This window comes from Uloborus diversus, chromosome 3 (assembly GCF_026930045.1).
Source record: "Uloborus diversus isolate 005 chromosome 3, Udiv.v.3.1, whole genome shotgun sequence".
NCBI lineage: Eukaryota > Metazoa > Arthropoda > Arachnida > Araneae > Uloboridae > Uloborus > Uloborus diversus.
In genome coordinates, this window is record NC_072733.1 from 140,624,729 (window position 1) to 140,651,427 (window position 26,699).

General features: G+C 36.3%; 1 protein-coding gene across 1 annotated transcript in view; it reads left to right on the top strand.

Moving 5' to 3' along the window:
- The window catches only part of LOC129218167 (probable G-protein coupled receptor 158), a 49,337-nt gene extending 22,861 nt beyond the window's left edge, over window positions 1–26,476 (top strand). The window contains exons 9-11 of the mRNA XM_054852381.1: window positions 4,875–4,980; window positions 16,885–17,064; window positions 25,889–26,476. Of these exons, the coding sequence (XP_054708356.1) occupies window positions 4,875–4,980; window positions 16,885–17,064; window positions 25,889–26,200 (598 nt within the window). The 3' untranslated portion in view covers window positions 26,201–26,476. The remainder of the gene's footprint in view (window positions 1–4,874; window positions 4,981–16,884; window positions 17,065–25,888) is intronic.
- Window positions 26,477–26,699: the final 223 nt, after the last annotated feature.

The following is a 26,699-nucleotide window of genomic DNA, read 5'->3' on the forward strand; positions in this document are numbered from 1 at the left end:
ACATTGCATACCACACCCGCAGCTGTAATGATATTATCGGGTTCCCTTGCATATGATACATGATCACCCCTAATATAATTCACAAGACCATAACAGTCCTAACGGTACGCTTGTGCCATGTTTCAGTCACATGCGTCGGCACGCATGGCACATTATCACTATCTCTGGCCTGTTCAATCATCTGAATTGTCATCGATCGAGCATGTCTGGGATCGCTTGGGACGGTAAGTTAGACAGCCTGTGAGTTTGATCAAATGAGAGGCGAGTTTAAATAACTGAGATATCAGATGACGTAGGACATTGTACGAGACTGTTATACCTCAATGGCCTCTGCATCGCCTCACACATTCAGGTTAAAGGTAGCTCAGCGGGGTACTAAAACCACCATTCATTTGAGATTCATCCAGTAGTAAATGATACGTTTGTTTTCATTTTGTAATCACTTTCTTATATTAATGTTGACGAAGAGTTGGGAATATCTAGTTGAGTGAATATCATTCAAAATTTGCAGACTAATATTCAGATATGTATTACTTATTCGAATGAATTTTCGCTACTTAAGTGATCGAGAAAGTCACTTGAGTTTTTTATCCTTAACCAAACACTGAGTTCTCTCAGTAATTTTAAGAAGCAAAAATTTAGAGGTGTTTGATTGTAAAGTTTACATTCTCTGTAAGAAAATTCCGAAATGTTTCACATTATTTCTGGGCAGCGTTCCGGTATTTTAAGGGTGTAAGTTAAGAGGGTAAAATGAAATAGCGGGGGGAAGTGAAATGGTGAAATATTTCCTTTGTTTTTAGCGCCACATATCTAGCAATATTTTTATTATATAGTAACATATGTAGACTATTCTAGTCAAGAAAAAGTTACCTCTAAAAATCATAAAATATGATAGTACAGTGAAACCTGTGAAAGTTGACCACTCGCGGTGCAGTGCTTTGGCGGTCAACTTAGACAGGTGTTTAACTATGAAGGGCGGTAATATTTTTTTTTATTTTTTGTCATTTCTTGCACCATGTATTCACTTTTTAAGGAATTCACCCTTACTCTTTCTGTTCAACTCATTTTCATTGTTTAATATTATTGAAAGTGAAACAATAATTAAAAATACTATTCAAATAATTTTGATAGTTTTTCCTTGTTTTTAACTATATTAGACACTTTAGTTTTAGAAATTCCTTATATGCCAGCTAATATTCTCTGGTTTTTTTCCATTTTCAGTTAATTTCAATATTTCATACTTTTTATTAATCTCAAATTCAGCTAATTTTCTTTTTGAAGCCTTTTTATGTAAAACTTATAGCACAAAGAGCAACAAGCTCGACTCTCCCAGTTCATAAAGGCAAAATCAAAATGTCCTATCTCTTAATCCCTTGCACCAGAAACATGTAACTTTACTCATTAGCAAGCCCAGATCTGCGTACCGCAGTGCGAGAGGCCCGCGTCCTTAAAGGGGCTAACGACCCTGGAAATTGAAGAATAGAAAAAAAACTAGTACTAAGATTTATTCACTTTACTAAGAGACACTGCTGGCCTGTAGGTATGGGCCCTACATATTTTGTTGCAGTGGAATCAAAATGTTAGATCCGGGCCTGTTCTTTTTAGCACAGTTCCTGTGTTGTCACAACAATTGCAACTGAAAGAAAAGACTTTGAACTTTACTACTGACACCTATTTTCATTGAACAGAGTACAAAAAGCTATCTCAAATAGAACAACAAATGAATAACAAGTTTAGAGAATAAAGAGCAGCGTTAAGCTTTATGCTGCTGTTTAGTTAGTAAAATGCTGTTCCGTCATCAAAGCATTAAAAACATTCTTAGAAAGTCATGAAAAAAAAATATAATAAAAAATAAATAAATAATAAAATAAAATAATTTGCTTAAGAAAGCTAAAAAAAAAAAAAAAAACAAGTGGTCAACTTACAAAGGGTTTTTTACAATACTCCAAACCAAATTTGGCGAACATTAGTGGTCAAGATAGACAGGTGGTCAAGATAGAGAGGTGGTCAAGTTACACAGGTTTTCCTTCATTATATGAGATAGGAATAATTCCGTTCCTGACAATAGCGGTCAACATAGACAGGTGGTCAACTTACAAGGGTGGTCAACTTGACAGGTTTTACTGTATAAGCAATTTTCGAAAATTAATTCTCATATTGTAATATTTTGTTATGTGACAAAATTTGTTTTTGTTATTATTAAATGATTTAGTTTTAGTTATTGAAATTTTAAATATTAATTGAGGTATACTGATATTCGGTACAGTATTTATTTTTTATTTACTACTAAGCGTAATCGTATTTTAAATGCTTTGTACAGTTAGTCAAGTGCATGCGAGTCAAAGTGAAATAGCTAAGTTCATTTATATATTCTATCCTCGATCAATTCACCTCCGTATTTATTTATTAATTGTTTCATTTACACTTTTGCATTTAACAATTCCCTTATTTATTCATTCACTATTTTATCCACTCATTTATGTTTATTCATGTATTTATTATTTTACTTTTTTATTCATTTATTGTTTCATTTTCTTGTAATTTATTCATTCATTTTCTTTTATTTACTCATTCATTTGATCAAACAAATCTTTAATAATCGAAAGGAAAATATTTCATTATAAAATATTTAATTTTTCCCTTTGCCCCTTGAAAAAAAGGTGAAAATTTTCCACCTTTTTTTGGAGGTACAAATTTACTACCAAAAATAAAAAAATAAAAATTCAATGCAAGTTTTACTATAAAATATATTGCTATTTTTTGTGCACCGTAATTCTTAAAACACATTTTCAAATTTTTTATTTTGAAAAAACTAAGCTATCTTAACTATTTCACTTTCCAAACATAATCCTACAATAGAGAAAATTTTCTAGAAGCGCTACAAGTTGCAAACTTCTCACTGTTGTGGGAAACATTATTAGCTCTGATGCAGAGATATACTCAGCTCCCTAATCTCAGTTACGGTCCTTTTAAATGGGCTGAACTTAAAATAAGGGTGAAGTGGCGTCTCTGGATATTGTAGCTTTTCCAGAATTGGATGCGTAAATGCTGTTTGGTATTTGCACGGAATTCTGCTTTAGCTTCTGCTATATTTGGGCGGTCATTCCAAGCTCGTCAGCTTGCGAGATCGAGATTCTCGCTCACGTGATCGGTTGTGAGGTAGAAATGTTACAAAGTAGTATTTTAATCTACTCGAACATAGCTTGCGGCTAGGTTCGAGTAGATTAGAATACTACTTTGCGACATTACGTCACAACCGATCACGTGAGCGAGAATCTCGATCTCGCAAGCTGACGAGCTTGGAATGACCGCCTTGTTTTAGGAGCTTCCCTGGTAAATCAAGAAGGTGACAAGCTATTACTATCAACGTATCTAATTTTTCTTGAAAGGTTCCTGATATATTCCAGATACGTGACTGGTTTTTATTACGAAGGTTTCTGAATTATTCCGAAAGATTTCAGGTGTATTTCGGGAATGTTACTGACTTTTAGTGGGAAAATCTCCTGTCTTTGCCAGGTTTGTTACTGGAAAAAATTCGGCACACGAGCTACCCATTACTCATCTAGTATTTTTCCGTTTTTTTTACAGTCATTGTTCAAACATTAACTAAGAATAAACCGATCTTAAGAAATTCTCTAAAATGTTCCGAAAATACATAAAAACTTCCAAAAAAACCTTCATTTTTGAAAAGTAGTTTTAAATGTGCGTAAAAAGATCATAAAATCATCCGTATCAATAATCAACTGAAAATTATTCTAATGTAGCAACTAATTTGGGGCGAATATATCGCACAGCCAATTAGATACCGACATGAGTGCAAATCTTTAATTTTTGGCATTATGGTGGTATTACAGTGATAATATGCTGGACCTAGAAATACACTTACACTCTCCAATTAACTATCGATATTAAACATAATCAAGTTTAATTGTATTTCATTTCAAAGTCCAGTCTTTTACCACAGCAAAACTGCCATAAAATCACAAATTAAAATTTGTTAGGGGATCTGGAAGTAATTTGGTTTTTTGTTTTTCAAACAAATACTTTTTTAAAGTTTTTATTTTAAATCAATGATGCTACAACGGTCGTTATTATCAGCCTTTTGCCATCTAAAAAAAAAAATTCCATCCCACATAGATAAAAACCATTTGATATTTGGAGCAAAATATCTGGAAATGGCATCTTGGATGCAAGTCAAATTTTCAAGTTTTTGTCCCATTGAAAGTGTGTTGGCGATTGGAAGAAAGAGAAATCAGATGGTGCAATTTATGACGAGAATATTTACACTATTACCAGCAGAAAACGAGTGATTCTGCAACCTGACAATACAAAACCACACTGCTCAAGGCGAATCCTTAAAAAAAATAATGAGCTGAGGTGGAACTGCTTTACCCACCATTTTTATTACACCTGACATGGCATCATCTTATTTCCCTTTTTCCGACCTAAACGTGACTAAAAAAGAAACTTTGGAGTTGGTCCGATATCCAAATGGTAATCTTCACATATTTGTTCAATAATCGATTAATTTCTATCTACCCGGTGGTGAAAAATTTGCACTACACGGAAAAGAGTTGTTGATAGCGAAGGTAATTACTTCGTCGATTAAAAATAAAAACCTGTAAAAATGTATCTGCTTGAAAAAAAACGACATTACTTTCCGGTCCTCCTAATATTTATGGTGGTATTTTTTATGGGTGTACGATAGGTAAATAATCAGATCGTTGCGACGATCAAGAGAACAGGAATTTCATATGAAAGAAAAGCACCATCTATATTTTTCGCTTGTGCATTTTTTTTTTCTTTATTTAAATAAATATGTAATCAGAAACTGGCAAATATGATAACGTATTGTTCTTAATGTTTCCTCACAGGCATGTTGTGTGGTCCAATCTGCAGCCTGACTACATCTACCTTTTGTACTTTCTCCGCTGCCAGTGCACTGTCACGCTCATCTTGTTTCTCATCTTCGCACCCAAAGTAAGTGAAGCGAATTCATTTAGTGAGAAGAGCTCGGAATGATTATTTCATTCGCCGGAACATCATTAGAAGCAAGAGAAGGTTTTTTTTTTTTTTTAAACGTCTTCTTTTGCTCCGATCTCCTTTTTAATCAGCTTTGAAATAAATTAACTCGAAAAATGAATCTCGTTGTAGTTTAGTTACATTGCTCCTGCTGATCTTCCAACGTAAGGAATGACGTTAAAAAGCAACTTGGCAACTTGGGATTTATTTAATGAAAATTTTGAGATTAAGTGTATCATGAAATTTAAATTTATAAATATTTAACCTATGATATATATATATATATATATATATATATATATATATATATATATATATATATATATATATATATATATATTGTTACAAATCCTGTAAATAGTAATTATTGTTGTAACGTAACCTGTAAATAGTTTCCCGTAATGAATATACAACCCCTTTTCATATGGCTAAAGTATACGACCCCCCTATTTCCTTTTTGTTCATTGATAAAATTTGATAACGGTCTACTTTTTTTCCAGAAGCGTGTGGAATATTTGAGAGATTTCTTTTCGGTGTGTATATAAGCCGTTAGCGATGGATAAAAAGAGAGTTTCGATTGAGATTTCGTACTGAGAGTGTGTATTAGCTCTGTTTATAACGAGGCATTTCGCTGTGTTGTTTTCGTATTTGGAAGTAAATATGTGTGTAACCGTTGAGTTTAACCCATATTTCACTATCGTCCTATATATAGGACAGCTCAGTTTTTTTGCGATACTATAAGTATTTTCACATATTTTAACTTATGTTTGTTACTGTTATAAACGTTACACTTGATTAGTGCTAAGTACAAAAATTGAGAATTCTACTTTGAGGATTTTATTTTATTTTGTTTTTTTGAATTTAGCGATTTCTTGCTGTTTTATTATGCGAAATTTAATTTTTAATCAAATCCATTTTATAAAAAATATGCCAAAATTCTGTCCACAATATATTACTTTTAGTCGTATCCGTTAACGCTAAAGAAAATTTGCAGAGAAAAAACTACATTTAAATAGGTTTTATGGAAGTTTTTTCAGCCGTCCTGTAAATAGGACGATAGTAAAATCCCCTACTGTGCGCTCCCAATGAACAGATCTGAACTCTCACAGAATAGATGGGCCCAGAAGTCAATACTATCCAGTTTTGTTGTAACAAAGTGAGCAGGAACTGGTTTCTCTGGTGTTTGTGGGGGAATGCTTTTGTTGGTTAATTTACCATGAGCATTTTATCACGTGGTGACGCTATCTTCTGCACTGGGTTAAAATATTCGCTCAGTTATTGTTGTTCGAAGTGTGAGAGCTGATGTCAAAAACAAGTAGAGATGAGTACTTTTAGTAGATCAAGTAGGAAATTCTTAACAACGGAAGAAGCTGTGGAATATTTAATGTCATTAGATGATGAAGCAGATGAGAGTGATCCTGAAATGATAATAGTGCCACCTGATCCAGACACAGTCACTGATGATGAAGAAATTGATGAAACCTCTATTACTGCACATGGTCACGCTATTTTTGATGAGAAACTTCAAGAGGAAACTGCTGGAACAATTGAAATTTTAAAAGGAATAAATAGCAATGAAGAAATAAATATATCACAACCAAAATGGACTAATCGTGTACCAAAGTTTTCATCACATCCTGAAAAGTTTTCTAATGAAAATCATCAGAAGGTATTGGACATTATTTCAGAAAAATCACCCGTGGAGCTTTTCGAGGTTTTGGCTAAAAATATGATTTTGAAAGCAGTAGAAGAAAGCAACAAATATGCTGGACAAAAAAATAACCATGATTTTTGTTTGAAAATGGACGAATTCAAACAATTTTTAGGCATACTTTTCTACAGTGGTTATCACATTCTACCAAGAGAAAAAATGTACTGGGAAAATGCTCCTGATACAGGAACAACTCTGGTTAGTCAAGCAATGTCAAGAAAGCGTTTTTCTGATATCAAGCGATATTTACATTTCAACGACAATGCAACTATTGATTTAGATCGATATTATAAAGTTCGTCCTCTCTATGATTTTTTGAATGAAGCTTTGCAACAATTTGGTGTATTTTTGGAGCATTTAAGTATTGATGAAAGGATGGTTCGTTATTTTGGAGGACATGGATGCAAAATGTATATGAAAGGGAAACCTGTGAAATTTGGTTACAAGCTCTGGATACTTTCATCTTTTGATGGTTATCCTTTTCATATTATACCATATCAAGGGGCACGAAAAGAGAACCCCATTTCTGAACATGGTTCCACTAGTTTTAACGAAACTAAAATGATGAAAAAGGGACAGAAGTTGTTATCAGAAACAGTTGTTGATGAGTTGCTATCCATTATTGAAACTCCAGCAAAGCATAAAATTTATATGGATAATTTTTTTTCATCTTATAATCTTTTCTCTCATTTGAGAAGCAAGCAATTCTTTGCTACAGGAACAGTAAGGGAAAACAGAATGGGAAAATGTCCTTTAAAGTCCTCTAAAATCCTAGGAAATATGGATCGCGGAACATCCGACAGGAAATTTGACGTGAATAATGAGATTGCAGCTGTTCGATGGAACGATAATAGAGTAGTATCACTCATCACAAATTTTGAAGACACGAGGTGTTTTAAAAAAGTTGAAAGAAGAATGAAGGGTGGAAAACAAAAAGTAGACATCCCATCTTGTGTTGTTTCATATAACAAGTATAAAAATGGTGTTGACTTGTTCGACAATCATATGGAAACATATTACTCTTCCATACAAGGTAAAAAGTGGTATTGGCCTTTAGTTATAAATGCCTTTGAAACTGCACTGGTTGCTGCTTGGAAAATATCGAAACTCTTTTCTACAGAACAATCTTTGGAACTTCTTGAATTTCGTAGAAATGTCACTATTGCTTACCTTGGTTTATGTGTACCACGAAATGTTGCAGGAAGACGTCTGGGTGTTCAGCAAAAAAGCGCAGCTTTTTTGAAGTTGCAGAGTGATCATATTTTAGTTAAAAACCCGAATGGAAAACAGCGTAGATGTCAGCTGAAAAATTGCACTAAAAAACCCGTGACTATTTGCAAAAAATGTAATTTGGGACTTTGCATGGAATGTTTTCTTCCGTTTCACGCATACCAGGATGCTTGACTGGAAAACCTTACACGGTAGCGGATTGTACCATCGTCCTATATATAGGACAGCTTGTTAAACTGAAACTAATAAAATTTTGGTAAGTTTTAAAATTTTATATTTCTTCTTGAGCTCTTATTAGTCTGTAATAGCAATTTTTCGGAAAAATATTAATTATTTTTTAATGTGGTACAATATGGGTTAAGGTGTTGTGTGATAATTGCTTAATTGCTGATGAATAATTTAGCAGTTGTTGACGCTCTTTCCTGTACATATTGTACATAAATTTCCTGTATTTTTAATCAAGAACTGTCTTCATTTCAAGAAAGTGGAAGTCGCACCGAATCCGTTAAAATTTGGCGCCCAACGCTGGGCTTCTTCCGGGCTTTCTTGGAGTAAGTGTGACTTCGGACTTTTTTTCATAAAGACTTTTTTTGAATTAGGACTTTATTTTTATGGTGATTACTCGCGCAATAGATGAACAATTAAAACAACTTCTTGAAGCAATCACCTCTGTGAAGAGTGATATGGCGGCTAATCAAGAACAATTAAAAAGTGACTTGACTGCAAGTTTTACAGCTAATCAAGAACAATTAAAAAATGACTTGACTGAAAGTTTTACAGCAAATCAAGAACAATTAAAAAATGATATGGCAGCTAATCAAGAACAATTAAAAACTGATATGGCGGCTAATCAAAACCAATTGAAAAGTGATTTAACGGTGCTGAAAAATGACCTAGTTTCTAACCAAGAGGAAATTAAAAACGATCTTACTTCTGTAAAGACTGTGATGGAAAATAAATTTAATGAGATAGAGCATCGAGTTGATGCTATTGAAGGAAAGTTTGAGGCAGTTGAAGGCCGATTCATCGCAGTGGAAAATAAAATCGAAGAGAAATTTGAAGAAAAATTAAGTTTGGTTGAAGGCCGATGCAATGCTGTAGAAAATAAACTGGAAGAAGAAGATAGAAAATTTCATCAACTTAAAGAAGACATCTTTAAAGACCTGGAAAGGAGATTGGCGACCGCGGAAAGCAGCTCTGTACAGTTTGGCGCTCCCACATCGGTTGCTCGACCGTCCATTAAACTTGCCACATTTGATGGGAAAACTTCGTGGCAGGTTTACAAAACTCAGTTCATGATAGTGGCGGAAGCGAACGAATGGGACTCTGCTACCAAGGCCTGCCATCTTTCAGCATCCCTGAGAGGTGACGCAGCGGACATTCTTCAGACCCTTCCGGACGGCCAGCGCCTGGATTTCGCCGCCCTCAAATCTGCGTTGGAGCTTCGCTTCGGTGAGAAGTGCCAGAAAGATTTCAGTCGACTCCAGTTGAAGTCCCGTTTCCAGAAAACCGGGGAAACCCTGCAAGAGCTTGCGGCGGACATCAAGAGACTGTCTCATCTTGCTTTTTGCGACTGTCCTGCGGATGTTCGAGACAACCTGGCACTCAACTACTACATGGACGGGGTTCGAGATCCGGAAATCCAGAAAGCTCTACGGATGGCGGATGTCAAAGACCTAAATTCTGCTGTTGTGTATGCGTTGAAGTTGGAGGCCGCCCAGCAAGCAACCCGCAAGGATCGCCATTCAATCCGCGGCGTGAAAACTGATGAGCCTGATCCGGTTTCGTCACGATTTGCTGAACTTGAAAAGCAAATAAAAGAAATTGCAGGAACCCTAAAAAGGATTTCGACGCCCAAGGACCAAAATCGACAACCACTTAAGTGCTGGAAATGCGGCGGCGAGGGTCACGTACGAAGAAACTGTGATACTCGCCAAACCAGAGGGAAGAACACCTCTCCCTCTCAGGTCCAGGAAAACTAATCCATGGCAATCTCGCGGGGCGGAGGTCGCCAAATTGGAATGAGCCCCATCTTAATGTTTTCCAGATTTCATCGACGAGTGGCGGCAGTAATGGACTGTTTGTTTACGCATATGTAAACGGGTTTCCCTGCGAACTGATTATTGACACTGGAGCCAATGTTACAATCATTAGAACAGATGTGGCTCGTCAATTTGGACTCAACATTCTGTGGACGCCGCCCTGCGTTACCCTCCAAACTGTGACAGGTGACAAGATCGAGATTGAAGGTAACGTGAACTTAGAAATTGTGTTTGGAAATGTCATTTACCATCATACCGCATTCGTTGCTGCTATCATAGACCCCTTCATTCTCGGATTGGACTTTTTAAAGAAGTATGACTTCAACCTCGACTTCAAGACTAACGAGCTACACTCGACGAGAGAAGACATAGCAGTTTTTCCCGCAGAAAGTGATGTAAAATCCGCTCATCAAATAATTGCCCAAACAGATTTACCAATTCCCTCAAGGTCAGAATCATTGATACCTGGCTCCATTGAAGAAAACAACAGCTTTAGATTCGGCCTCATTGAATACCCTAACCTAAACAATAGCCTAAAAGTAAGTGCTGGTAGCATCGACGCTTGTGAACCTTTCTAAGGATGTAATTCCTGTGAGAGTCGCCAACGTGAGTGAAAGGTCAAGGAATATCCGAAAGGGTGAAGTGTTGGCAACTTGTACTCCAGTAAACTGCATCATTAGAAGAATCAATTTCCCCGAGACTGTGTCTTCTGGGTCCTTAACATCGAAGTTAATTGGGAGTGCGTCATTATCGAAAGATCAAAGAACTGCTGCGGAACAATTGGTGGACGACTTCAAGCATCTGTTTTCATCTACATCGGAGGATGTTGGCCGTACCAATTTAACGCAGCATAGGATTTACACTGGAGAACACTCCCCTATTAAACAGCATCCAAGACGACTACCGTTCGCCAAGAAGGAAGAGGTTGAGACCCTCCTGAAAGAGATGCAGGAGAATGATGTCATCGAACCCTCGTCCAGTCCTTGGGCCTCTCCCATCGTCTTGGTCCGAAAGAAAGATGGCTCCACCAGATTTTGTGTCGATTACCGACGATTGAATGAAATCACCAAGAAAGACAGTTACCCTCTTCCACGGATAGACGACACCTTGGACACTCTTTCCGGACACAAGTGGTTTTCGACCCTGGACTTGAAGAGCGGCGCTACTGGCAGGTTGAATACACCCTGATGACCGAGAGAAGACAGCGTTTACAACTGAACAAGGCTTATGGCAGTTTAAAGTGATGCCCTTCGGCCTCTGCAATGCCCCAGCTACGTTCGAGCGTCTTATGGAGACAGTGTTAAGAGGACTTTCCTACGAATCCTGTCTGGTCTACTTAGACGATATCATCATCGTGGGACGCAGCTTCGATGAACATCTGGCTAATCTTAGGAAAGTGCTGCAAAAGCTTAAGGAAGCCAATCTGAAGTTAAGCTCGTCCAAATGTAATTTGTTCCGCCGGGAAGTGAACTACCTTGGTCACATCATCTCTTCTGAGGGTGTACAAACCGATCCGGAAAAGGTATCTGCGGTCAAGAGTTGGAGTCGTCCCGAAAACATCCATCAGCTGCGAAGTTTCCTGGGGCTCTGTACGTACTACAGGAAGTTTGTGAAGGGTTTTTCCAACATTGCACGACCTTTGCATAAGCTGACGGAAAGCAAGCAAAAGTTTGAATGGTCCAAAGAATGCGAAGATGCATTTCTACGACTGAAGGAGGCTTTAACATCAACGCCGACTCTCTCATATCCTCAGCCTGGAAAATCCTTTATCCTAGACACTGATGCGAGCCACGAAGGCATCGGAGCTGTTTTATCCCAAGAAATTGACGGCAATGAACATGTCATCGCTTACTGGAGCAAATGCATATCAAAGTCGGAGCGAAATTACTGCGTCACCAGAAAGGAGTTACTGGCCATAGTGAAAGCTGTAGAACACTTCCATCATTACCTCTACGGCCGAAAATTTCTGCTTCGGACAGATCATGCCTCGTTAACTTGGCTTTTGAACTTCAAGAATCCAGAAGGCCAGATAGCCAGGTGGATACAGCGGCTCCAGGAATATGACATGGAGATCAAGCACCGAAAAGGGTTGTCTCACGGTAATGCAGACGCTTTAGCAAGGAGACCCTGTCCTGAAAACTGCAATTATTGTTCTCGAATCGAGAAACAGTATGGAACGACTAGCCCTACCGCCTATCAGGTGACAGTGACTCCAATATCATCAGAACCTGATCCATGGAGTGACGACCAAGTTCGAAAAGATCAACTTGAAGACCCCGACATAAAACCAATTTTGGAGTTCATGGAAAGTGACAGTCGGCGACCTAGCTGGCAGGACGTTTCCATCTTCAGTCCTGCAACAAAAAGATACTGGGCTTTATGGAACTCGCTCCATTTACGGAACGGCGTGCTACACCGAAAATGGGAATCTGACGACGGCAAAACATCTAGGTGGCAGTTACTACTTCCCCGATCAAGGATTTCAGATGTTCTGAAAGAAATACATAGTAGTGCGACTGGAGGACATTTTGGTGTCTTGAAAAACCTCAATAAAGTTCGGGAGCGCTTCTTCTGCAGCAAGGCGAAGGATGACGTGGAGAAGTGGTGCCATTCTTGTGACGCCTGTGCTGCTCGTAAAGGACCGAAGAAGAGAAGCAGAGGGAAGCTACATCTGTACAACGTTGGAGCTCCTTTCGAAGGAATTGGGATCGACATCCTGGGTCCTCTACCAAGAACTGCTGATGGGAACAAATACATTCTTGTTTCCATCGACTACTTCACCAAATGGCCGGAAGCATATCCCATTCCAGATCAAGAGGCTACCACCGTAGCAGAGACTCTAGTCCAACATTGGATCGCGAGATACGGAACACCTTTGCAGATTCATTCCGATCAAGGGAGGAATTTCATCTCTGCTGTGTTTAAGGGCCTATGTCAAATTTTCGGAATTGAGAAAACTAGGACAACACCACTACACCCACAATCGGACGGCATGGTGGAGAGATTTAACCGCACAAGCCTGAATAATCTCTCGCTTATGGTATCCAGAAATCAACAGGATTGGGACAAGAAGCTACCTTTGTTCCTGCTGGCCTACCGCAGTGCTGTCCACGAGACTACCGGATATGCCCCATCTCAGATGCTCTTCGGACGAGAGCTTCGGCTACCTTGTGATCTCGTCTTCGGTCGTCCTCTCGGATGCGCCTGCATCGCCTGAGGAGTACATCCAGGATCTCCAGGCCCGGTTGGAAGACGTTCATAACTTCGCACGAGAGCGAATCAACATCGCGGCGGAGAAGATGAAGACCCGATACGACACAAGGTCTACTGGACATGAATTCAACGAAGGCGACAAGATTTGGTTATGGAATCCCATCCGACGGAAAGGTCTTTCACCCAAGTTGCAGTCGCATTGGGATGGACCCTACAAAGTCCTTAACCGACTGAATGACGTCGTAGTGAGGATCCAAAAATCACCTAATGCAAAACCTAGGGTTATACATTATGATCGGTTAGCCCCCTACTATGGCCATAGTTCATGAGTATTACGTAAACAACCATGGTTGATAACATAAAAGTTGTAGATAATGTTTGCTTTTAATGTTTAGTAATACTTCTTGTTATAATTGTGTTTTCTGTATCTGTTAGTTATTAATTAGTGTGTAATTGTGAACTTGTGATAGAAGTTTGGCACCCTTTCTGGGGATTGTACTGCCCGCTACATGCAGTCCTTAGGAAGGGGGCAATGTTACAAATCCTGTAAATAGTAATTATTGTTGTAACGTAACCTGTAAATAGTTTCCCGTAATGAATATACAACCCCTTTTCATATGGCTAAAGTATACGATATCCCTATTTCCTTTTTGTTCAATGATAAAATTTGATAACGGTCTACTTTTTTTCCAGAAGCGTGTGGAATATTTGAGAGATTTCTTTTCTATGTGTATATAAGCCGTTAGCGATGGATAAAAAGAGAGTTTCGATTGAGATTTCGTACTGAGGGTGTGTATTAGCTCTGTTTATAGCGAGGCATTTCGCTGTGTTGTTTTCGTATTTGGAAGTTAATACGTGTGTAACCGTTGAGTTTACGGTGTTGTGTGATAATTGCTTAGTTGCTGATGAATAATTTAGCAGTTGTTGACGCTCTTTCCTGTACATATTGTAAATAAATTTCCGGTATTTTTAATCAAGAACTGTGTCTTCATTTCAAGAAAGTGGAAGTCGCACCGAATCCGTTACAATGTATATATATAAGTCGTTTAATAGAGCGTCGTTCAACAGAGAGCCAGCTGTATGTATATATATTTGGTTCAACTAATAAATATATATTAGTCGAATTTGCTTGCATCGAAACCTGATTTAACGAGAACCCAGATTTAGCGAGGAAACCTGAAAGATCTGATTGATACAATGTTAAGTGTATGGAAGCATGAGTCGCTTTTAACGAGTTAACCTCGCTTACAGCAAGTAATTCTTATTGACTTCCAGCTCAGGTTATCTTTAGTTATAAAAATTCCTTTAACATTCCACTAACATTTTTATAAATCATGAGAATAAGTTATGAATGTCTTTTTTTTTTTTTTAATTGTGGCGTAAAGAAGCATTTGAAAATCATATTTGTTGACAATATTGTTATTTAGGAGATACACACTTCCAAGGATATTGTAGCTCTAGTTCAAACTAATGCAGATTAAAAAAATAATGAAAACGACAGTGATAAGGACAAATGTGAAGAAATTGAAACCCAACAACCCTTAACATTCTCGATGACTTTTCATATAAAGGAAACTAGGCTTTTTCTAAGCCAGGGGTAGAAGAAAGAAAGAGAAATGTTAAATGAGGCTGCGATAATCATTATCAAATTGTATTACTACTCATAGGTATCGGTGGAAAACTTTCTTTTCATAGTTTCCTGAGCAACTTCCAGTGGAATCGAATTATTCCACACAAAATGAAAAGAAACTTTAAAATATTTCGCATAAAAACTGAACTTGTTTTCCACTTTTATCACTCTAATGATGTCTAATGAGTCTTGATACAATATATGATAAGCTTTTACTCTATAGTAAGTAGAAATAAAGTATTTACCTCATATAATGCTGATAAATGTGTTTTACATTCTCTGTTCTAAATTGGAGACCTATAAGGACATCTGGAAAGGACAACTGAAAATTATCCGGTCTTTTCTTTTGACCGAAATCCATACGCAAAAGCTTAAGAATGCAGCAAACGAAAAATAAAATTAATCACCTAAGAGAGAGAAAGAAATTCTAAAAATATTTAATCAAACTAAAAACATTAAAAGAAAATTGATCAATCAAAAACAAAGCCAAAAAAGAAGTCAATAAAGTACTGCCGGTCCTCTAATCAAAGATCCATTAGCGCAACAAAAATGACCCTACTTTACGCAGTATTAGATACTTTCGAGTAAAAGAGAACCATTAATAGGTTGTGTAAGATTTGTCAAAACGCAAAACTTTCCAGAAAATCAAAATTACAGCATGGACAATAAAGATTTTGGGCACGTTCTAGCGAATTGAAAGTAAAACAGCGGTGGTTTTTTCAGCAATGTTGATCGATGATTTCTTTCTATATTATTGATATGTTATTTTAGTTAGTTAGATCTGCATTGCTAGACATTGTTACAAAACATAGCACATCCGTCAGATGTATTTTTTTAATGTTTATATTATTTAATGTTTTATCTTTTATGTTCTTGATTATTTTTTTTTTAAAATGTTTTGTAAAATTGCTTCCATTTTGAGAAATTCTCATCGACATAATTCGATCTCCTTTCTAATGAATATATCCTTTCCATCCGTTATGACGACATAAATCGATCTCATCTCTGATGTTATAGCATTTCCATCCATTTTGGTACGCAAGATTGGCATTTGTATCTTTAAATTTATAAAAACAAAGGTAAATTTATAAAAACAAACTAGGTTACGACGTAATTTACGTCGTAACCTAGTTTATGAGTGACTTACTAAGTACACTTCATTATTATTATTATTATTTGCAATGAGAGTGGATGGTATAGCCTCTTTCTTAGAACTTTGATAGAGCAGTTTAGATTAGTTACAATTGAAACAAACTTCATTTCTATGAAAGCAGAGTGAAAGACGTATCAGATCGCACAGCTTCGCCGGTGCTGCTGAAATAAGCATTTTGCTTGAAATATTGAAATAGAAGCACAATTTACGGCATGCAAGCCCCCCCCCCCCACCGACTTGGTTTGCGACACTTTCCTCTCTTGGTGAACTTTTAAATCACTTTTTCATACGCTTGCACAATAGCGAGGCTAACATGTTCAATTTCCACTTTGATTTCTTTTACTTTTCAGAGTGCATTAAAAAAGACTCTTGGTTTCCAATGCGCAAGAGGAAGTAGTCACAAAGGGTACGCCCGCACAAGCTAGGTGGGCAGTTCTGGTTATCCTGGAGAGAGAGGACTCGGATGAAAAGAGTGTTGCGAATTGAATACAAAACATATCACATAGACCAAACGTAGTCCTAAATTGGAATATTAATTCACTGTAATGATGCAAGAAAATCCATCTTGAACTTAATTATAGTTTTCTTTTATAAAACTTAAATTTCGCTTTCTTATTGATGCACTCTGTCTATTATTATAAAACTGTTACCGATACACATAAAATAGACCGCCAGCTCAGTCATTCCATCCGAGGACTGCAGTTTTGTGCTTTTTAGCTCTCATCACCCTATTCCGGGAAGTCCTCGGATGGAATGACTGAGCTGGCGGTGTATTTTATGTATTTCTGCGTTAGCCCTGGCTTAGGGCGATAACTTACTGCAAAATATTACCGATATGTTTGCCCAAAGTCTTGTTTTTCATGTTGATGTTTCTTTTCATCAGCTCTGGTACCACGCTCGTCCACCCGACCTCATGGATTACCAGTCGGGCCGGCAGTTGTCGTCGAGTGGAGATGTGCGTGATCAGATGGAAGCCATCAAACTGCGAGAAGCTATCACTTCAAACGGAGATGTTGACTTCTCGGATATTAACCTCAGCGATATGGATCCAGAGGAAATTCGTGTAAGTTTGAATGCTAAGTGATTTTAACTATTGTACGTGCAATATAAATCTTTCCCCCACCGAGTTTAAAGCATTTCAATATGGCCACTATTAATCGCACGCAAGACATAGAGTCAGTAAACATGAAGCTAAGAAGCATAGGAGTGATTTCAACCTTGTTAGTGACTGTAATTAGAATTTTCAACTCGTCAGTCTCACGGGTTAAAGATTAGTAGAAGATGCTTTTTGCGTCAAACTAATATAAAATTGCCATTTTCGGATTATTTTAATTTAAAATATAGAACTTTTTTATGTTGAATATAAGAAAATCTTAAGTGAATATCATCCTCTATTTATATTTTATGGTGTATAAATAGTAGAAAAACTTTCCGAACATTCTGGATATAGGGTAGACCGACCAGTGAGTGAACATCACCCAGTGAATGAACAGCGCGTCATTTTTTTTAAAAAAAATAAGCTTCCAAAATTTTTTTCTAAATAAATTCTCTACAAAAGTGTTCTTTATTGATATTCTAAGCTATCTGACACCTAATTGGTTACTTGGATACGTATTTTTTTCCTGAAAAAAAATTGAAATTTTTACTGCCGTGAATCGTTCTTTTTCTCTTTCAAAATAATAAGGCTGGTTTCGTGCTAGCAATTATTTTGATAAATATTATTTTTATTGATAAATTTTATTCTTTAACTCTACGAAAGAAAAATTAAGTGTACATATTTAGGCTATGGATTTAAATTGTTTCAGTCAATGCAGAATGCGTAGATTTTCAGGTAGAGGGGTGTTCAGCTACTGGGGTACGAAAAATTGCGAAAACCCAGTGAATGAACACTGGCAAAATTTCTTTTGATTTAAAAAGAAATTTTAAGTTTCTTTTAGATTTTTTTCGTACTTTTTTGTAATGCAGATAGTTTTATGTGCTTTTTTATTTATGTATTTTATTATATATTTTATAATTTCTTTATTTTTGTTTTTGCAAACAATGCACTTTTTACTACATCTCTATCTGTATATTAACTTACCTACATCTATCTATATATCTATATCTTTACCTCTCTTGATAGATAGACAGGTAGATAGAGAGATAGAGAAATATAAATATATATATACAAAGAGAGAAAATAATGTATGTATGTTTGTATATAGATAGATAAATAGATAGAGGAAGATATAGAGATAGATATATTAAAAATAAGAGGTAAGTAGATATATAGGTAGATAAATATAGAGATAGAATAGGTAGGTAGAGAGATAGATCGAAAGATTTATTGATAGATAAATGGTTATGTAATGGTTAATAGATAGATAGGTAGGTAGATAGAGAGACTGATATAGAGATAGATAGCTGGGTAGAGAGACTGATATAGAGAGAGATAGTAGGTAGATATATAGACAGGTAGATAGACCGATAGACATAGATAGGTGAATAGATAGATATAGATAGGTATATAGACTGATAAAGAGATAGATAGATAGATTAGGGTAATAGATTGGTAGATATTTAGATGTACAGACTGATATATAGATATATAGATAGATATATAAGTAGATAGATAGATATATAAAGGAGATAGATAGATATATAAAGGAGATAGATAAGTAGATAGATAGATGGATAGATAGATAAGTAGATAGATAGGTAAATAGATAGACAGGTAGTAAGCAGGTAGATAGATAGGTAGATAGATTAGGATAATAGATTGGTAGATATTTAGATGTACAGACTGATAGCTAGATATATAGATAGAGATAAGTAGATAGATTAAAAGATAGATAGATGGAAAAATAGATAGAAAGATATATAGTTATAGATATAGATAGATAGATCTCAAAGAAACTTAGTTTTTTTTGAATCAAAATTTATCATGTTCATTCACTGGACCAATTAGTGTTCATTTACTGGTCGAAGGTGTTCATTCACTGGGTCATTGCGCCATTTTTTTTTTTTAAAACACCTAAAAAAGTCGGAAGCGGTACCATTTAAGTTCCCGCGATTTTTTTGAGATATTTACATAGAGCAACTAAAATGTTTTAGCTATCACGATCTGTATAGTACAGAATTTAAAATTACTAGGATTTTTTAAAAATGAAATTGTGCTTAACTGTTCATTCACTGGTCGGTCTACCCTAATCAGGTATAGAAGCAACTTTCATAGCTCCTCAAATAATGCAAAACCCGTCGAGGAAAATTTGTCGATTAATTTAGCTGATTTTGTGTATTGCATGCAACAAAATTGGCAACACATATCTAATTTTTATTTTTAAATGCAGTTTATGAGTTAGCTTTTTATGTACGCATTTCTTTAAGGCAATAAAATAAAACGTGATCATAACAAACGAATAACGAATATACATGGTGTCCTGAAAAAGACTGACTGTTTTTAAAAATTAATAACAGGAAAACGGTAAATGATAAAAAAATAATTCTTGCAAAAAATTAATGTGGTGGATCGTAATCCCCCCCCCCCCCTCTGAATTCCAAATTTTAGTTGAAATTTTTTCCAACAGATGGCGCTGCAGATGGTAAGCTCGCAAATCAAAAATAAATAAAAAAGAAAATTACATCATAATTTTTCAAAAATAATGAAAAAAAAAATATTTTCAAACAATCGTCGGCTGTAATCCTATGTCGCAATCGGAGGGTAAATCGGTGAATTTCAATTCTTCTTTTTTGACTTAACGGCATACTATGGTGTAGTGCGATCTATTGAAACATTTTTGAACTAAATTTGGACCTCTAAGGAAAAAAAATTTATTGCCCACTTCCTGAATTTTCTGCAAGAATTTGTTTTTTATCATTAACTGTTCTCCTGTTATAATTTTTTGAAAACAGAATCTTTTTCAGGACACTCTGTATCTTTGTATTAGTAATCGTAATAACAAGACTTCACTGTATTTCATTTTACTTTAGTATTCTCTCCACTTGTTCGTAATTGTTTAGTGAGCATTTGATATTCTTGTATTTGTAGCTCATAGTATGCATCCCTCTGCTTTTCTTTTAGACTACGTTGTTCTGTGCCCTTCATTATTATTAGGGGTCACTATTATTAGGATCAGAATTATTATTAGGGGTGTTCGAATGAAAAGGTACTAAACGTCACAACAACGTAACCGTTACTATATTTGAGCATGCCGCTATGAGAGAACGTAGTGAGACATCTAGGAATGCGATTAGGGTATCCAGCCTGAATCGAAGCACGTGTCTCGCATGCGCAGAAGAGATCAGAAGCTCTTACAAAGAGCACCGTCCTTTCGACCGTCTCTTTTGACGTACGAGATCCGCTAATTGTTAAATTCCTCGAGCACAGGAGAACGAAGGCCTACGCAGGTTCACTAAAGAACAAAAGACCAAGGCTGCTCACGAAGAGCGGTTCTGCTCCGTGATGATGCGCGTTCACACGTCTCCAGGGCGCTCATTCCAAACTATTCTCGTTTCGACTTCGAGATTTCCCGTCACGTGATCGATGTTGTCGAAAAAATCTCGCAACATTGAATTCTGAACAGCTCGCAGCTGTCTCTCGAAGAGGCGCCGATTTTTTCGATTAGTTTGGTCGGCCAGGAGGTACACGTGACTTCTTCCAACCAATGTCCTTTCAGCGCAGCTAGTTTTGTTTTGTTTAATTCTTGCACAGAAAAGCGCGAACTTTGACGACTGGCACGCTAATGGCTACTCTTCAAAGAATACGTTTTACGTTACAAAGAATCATACCGAAATAATTTTAGATTTTCTTGAAGCAAACCCAGATGTTCTTAAAAATTAATTCTCCGAGAATTTTACAAAATAGTACACAAAGGAAAAATGGCCGAGTGCTCCGGTGCAAAAAGCTTAGTCGAATGGCAAAAAGTAAGTCATATTTTTTGCATATTTCAATATTAGTGTCTAAAACAAAAATCGAAAAGGTGAAAACAGCCAATACATAAATATGATAAAAATTAACCGTAAATTTTGTTGATTTACCCTGTAACACCATCTATATTAGTAAGAACGTCTTATATGAAATATATTTTTCCCAAGAAATTATAATCGAAATAAAAAAATAATGATACTAAAAAAAAAAATCTTAACCCTCATAAATGCAGACGAAAAAATACAAATAGTTCGTAATCGTGGACTGAATATTATGTTGTTGCCGTGTCTAATGAAGTGCAGAGTGCGAAAGGTTTAGAGGCATTCAAAAGTCTTGATGAAAAAATCTGCTAATTCAAATTGAATAAAAAAAACACTAAAATGCAGGGAGGGGGGTGTTAGGGCATGGCGCTGACTGCGCCATTGAAATTTTTAAAGGGGGTTGAGGGGTATTTTTTTATTTGGGGGGCTCTTGCTTTTGGAGGGGGGAGTCTTCCGGATATTTTGGGGGAGGACACCCCTACAAAATGTAAAAGGTTTGTTGTGCTAATTGAGCTTTTGGGGATGGGAGCAGACATAACAGAATATATAATCTTCCATATTAGGATTAGTAATGTAAAAACCAACCCTCCCCCCGCTCCCAGTTGCAATTATAACAACAATCTCAGTTTCAAAGATATGTTCCAGATTTTTTTCTCTTCTCCTTTAAAATTATTATTTAATAAGCATATACTAAATAAAAAGTATTACTTCTTCAATATTCCTGTTTTCAAATTCCATTTTTTTCTAGGTATTGTTTTCCAAAGATATCCTCAAAACAGTACTTTTCTAGAATTCTTTTTCAAAACAAGCAACTTGTACCTGGGGCATTCCAAGGTATTTTTGACATTTATGTAGAGTCCGTAACGTGACCTTTTTTGCCATAACTTTTTAATTTACAGTTTGATTTGCAAATTATTTTAATTTGAGCTGGTGTGTTGGTAGGAAAAGATCAAAATAAAACAATATGCTAATCAAACAGTAAATTAAAAAGTTATGGCAAAAAAGGTCATGTTACGGACTCTACATAAATGTCAAAAATACCTTGGAATGCCCCACCTATGATTACACAATTCCATCTTTATTTTCAAGATTAAAAAGTCAAAACAGTAATCTTGGTTACAAGAGCAGTTTAAAATAAATAAATACTCTGCTTCTGTAAATGTATATTGAAAAATATTCGTAAAAGGAATAAATTTTTCAATTATTATTTCTCTTCAGCTGATAAAGAACTTTAAAGTTCAACCCAAACGAAAGATCCTAAATTGAAGAAGAAAAGAAAAAAGGAGCATTTTGAAGCATTCTCTTTTCCTTGAAATGCATCATATTACATAGCAGCCAATTTACAAATGCGCACACGATAATCGAATACATGTATAATATTGCTAATTTTGATGTCGGCGAAATGGAAAATCAAACTTTAGAAACAATTCCCCAGAAATTACCAGTATTTGTTCTGTTTTGTAATTAGTAAATCAATATCAAATTTTAATAAAGAAAAATAAATTTTCTTACAAATTGAATTCAATTGAAATTGAATATTGACAGTAGGTAATAAATAAAGAATTTAGGAAAAAAAAGGGGAGGAGGATTTTATGTCAAAAGAAGACAAAAAAAAATAAAAAAATACCTACGTCAGTGGCGTACCCAGCATGGGTGACACCCGGGGCGATAATTTGTGATGTCACCCCCCCCCCCCTAAAACGCAAAAAAAAGGGATTGTATATTCTGTGTAAGTTTGAAATTCATACAACTTTCAGAAACAACTAGTACTTTTGTGAAAAAACTAAACTTTAAGTGGGATAATGTACAAAAGAAAAATAAAATTTATAAACGCTTTTTACATAAAATTTCCCCTAGACGCATTTGTGCAGGCCGTCGAGCGGTCAAAAAAATAAGAGGGAGTAGGAAATTCCTAGCCCCTTAATTATTTCAAATGCATTATATCTTGAAGATTTGGAGTGCCCCCGATTCCCCCCCCCCCACTCTTACCTTAGTTCTAAAATGATGAGTTTGGTTACTGGAATCAATGGAAGTTATCAACCTTAGCCTAATGCATTTTCATTCATAAACATTTTTTACATTGAAAAAGGAGCTCTTAACACGTGTCTTCCGAAACATGTGTCTGCAATTTAAATCGGATGTTTGCGCATTATAATGTTGTTATTAGTTGAATTAAGCATTTTAAGCTTTGAAAACTTGTTGTAAAGCGAAAAATTTTGCATATATACCTGTTTTATGTTTGCAGTTATAACCCCCCCCCCTGCACCATTTTTGGGGTTGGCCACATCCTAATTCGTTTTCCTCGTGCCAATACCTATCAGAAAAACCAACTGCCGTAATTTTATCACAAAAATTCCACGGACAACCACTTTTTCACCCCCCCTTCACTATGTTCAAGGTTCCTAACATTCTAATTTGTTTTCTGCTTACCAATACATTTCAGAAAAACTAACTCCCGTTTTTGTGTCACAAAAGTTTAACGGAAAACCACTTGCCCCCAGCGCGGTTTTAACCCCCTTCCCTCCCCTTCACAATGTTCAAGGTTTGTAACATTCTAATTTGTTTTCTGCTTGCCAATACCTTTCTGAAAAACTAACTCCCGTTTTTGTGTCACAAAAATTTAACGGAAAACCACTTGCCCCCCAGCGCAGTTTTAACCCCCCTCCCTCCCCTTCACTATGTTCAAGGTTCGTAACATTCTAATTTGTTTTCTGCTTGCCAATACCTTTCAAAAAAACTAACTCCCATTTTTGTGTCACAAAAATTTAACGGAAAACCACTTGCTCCCCCCCCCCAGCGCAGTTTTAATCCCCCTCCCTCTCCTTCACTATGTTCAAGGTTCGTAACATTGTAATTTGTTTTCTGCTTGCCAATACCTTTCAGAAAAACTAACTCCCATTTTTGTGTCACAAAAATTTAACGGAAAACCACTTGCCCCCCCCAGTGCAGTTTTATTCCCCCCCCCTTGCCCCCCTGCACCATCTCCAAGTTTGGCAACATCCAAATTCGTTTTCCTCGAGCCAATACCTTTCAGAAAGACAAACTCCCAAATTGTATCACAAAAATCGCTCAATCTCACCTACTTTAGGGCAGTCGAGATTTCGCTCCGCAAATAAGCGCCCGAAAAGTCACTTTTCCCCTTCTTTTGGCGCTTGGAATTGCCACTTGCGAGAATTTCCTTTCGAGACCGCTTTTTTCCCTATAGCGCCATCTAGTGAGGCGATCAGAACTAATCTCGCAAGGTGAATTTCGAGCTTGGAATAAGCACCCAGGTTCACCCAAGCGGCAATGGCCAAGTTCAAGTGGGAGCAGCTTGGCCATCCGCCCTACAGTAAGAACATATCGCCGTGCAATTTCCATGTGTTTGATTCATTGAAAAAGCATTTGAAAGGGAAGTGCGTCTACTCGGACGACAAACTCAAATACACTATGAAATACTTGGTCTCGTTACGGCCACAAAAATTCTGGGAATAAGGGATCCTTCGGTTAGTTAATCAGTGGTTCTCAGGTGTATGCTCCATATTTTGAATCAAGTCTTCATTTAGACCCGCAGTATCGTTTGGTATCTTTTCATTTGAACACCCCTTATATAAACAAAGTTGACATCAAAAATTCAGAAAGAGTTGTAGGAATTTTAGAAGCAAACCTTCTTTCACGTGTATACGTGAGTATAAGCGCATTTTTTTTCTTTTTCATTCCACGACTAACATGTCTGAAACTCGCCCTTGAGATAATTCTAAACTTCAGTACAACATTAAAGTCAGCATAGCTTTTAATGATATGTTAATTAATACTGCTTTTTACAGCTTTAAAACCAAACATTGAACATTAACAGTAAATACAGTGAAATCCCGTTACAACGAACTTCAAGGGACAGCAATTCTTTTCGTCATAACGGAGATTTCGTTGTAATGGAATTCGAGCAATGTAATAGAAATTAAATCGGGACTGAAAATTTATTTCGTTTTATTGGTATTCAGTGTGACAGAACTTCCTTGTATGACTTTCTCTTAGTATTTTTTGCATTGAATGTATATGATCCGCTTTTGCTTTCTCTTCCATCAAGTCGCGTTTCTAGTTTTCAATGATTTTTGAGACATATATTAGCATTTATGTCTCAAAAAACAGAGCAGGTACAAGGTTCTGTTTATAGTTTTTCATTTTCTACATTGGGCATTGCATAAAAGTAGTAATGTTTAAAGGAATTAACCTCTTTGCCATTATTATCTCCCAAACAATGACTTACCCTTACAAAAATAGAATTCCTCGTAAGTCGCTCGCAAAACTTCAGATGGTAAGGATTATATAAGACAGCTTTGTGCTATCACCAAAGCGCATATGCAATTGTGTGTCATTTTTTTTTCTCTTCAACGAGAATTGTATGAAAAAGCTATGTCTGAAGCAAATTCTTCATTGTTAACCCTCAAAACGTATGTAGTGAAATCCCGTTACAACGAACTTCAATGGACTAAATTTTGTTCGTTGTAACGGAAATTTCGTTGTAGTGGAATTTAATTATTGTTTTGGAAATTAAATCTGGATTTAAAATTTATTTCGTTGAAACGAATATTTCGTTGTATTGGTATTCATAATAACGAGATTTCACTGTATTTGACTCATATACGTATATAGTCGAGCCCGCTAAATGAAATAGCCAATTTTCGGCGAAAAATTATTCAAATAAGCGGGATATTCCATTAAACGGGATTAAAAAAAAATAGATAACAACAGTTTGGTACATTGAAACTGTATTACATTAAGTGAGATATTCTTTTAACCGATATTCTAATAAGCGGACTTAAAAAATGGAATTGTTCGAAAGTTACAAACAAAACTTTGTACGGTGCGAATTACACAAGACTGCTTTGTGCAATGGTCAATGCGCACATTGAACCTTTTTTTAAGATACGAAAGTTTTTTTTTTTTTTTGGATGTTGCAGATTGAATTACGCCGTGTGTATACCCAACTTCAAATTCTACGGAACTTGACGATGCGAAAGGGGAATCCGCACATCAGTCGTCGTCGTGGGGGACGGAAAGGCACGCACCGCCGTTTTTCTCTGCAGACCTTTCACCATAGACATAAGCACTATCATGACCACGATGTGACCGAGGTGTCGAAGACGCCGGAGGAATCAACAGCAAGCGTGGATGGTACAGGAACTGCAACTGGTGATAATGCATCCACGAAACACAGCGACGAACATAATTCTAGTACTCCGACGGTTACTTTTAAAGATGGCCCAAAGTGATACTACTTCACTGCTCGCGATTTCTATGAGTAGTAAAACTGAATTTTACTAACAGAGCTTTTAGACCGCTTTTTAAAATGCATTTTTTGAACGAAGAGGTACATACTTGCAAATCCTTGGCAAGCGCATGCTTAAGCAAGTGCTTACGTGTAGCGCTTAGTGCATATCCTCCAACTGCTACGAAATTTCCGTAGTTATAATGAAAATTATTCAAAATCAAATTCAAACTAAATCAAGGCTTAAAATAACTTGAAAATATCTACCCTAAATTGACACGAAATTTTAAGGTACCCCTATTTGTTAAGGTCTTTTTTCAAGATGTCGGTCGTGTTTATATTATGTTGGTTGTAGTACTTGCAAATCCTTGGCAAGTGCATACATGGGAGGCTTAGTGGATACCCTCCAACTGCTACGGAATTTCCATAGTTACACTGAAAATTATTCAAAATCAAATTCAAACTAAATAAATTCTTAAAATAATTTGAAAATACTGACCCTA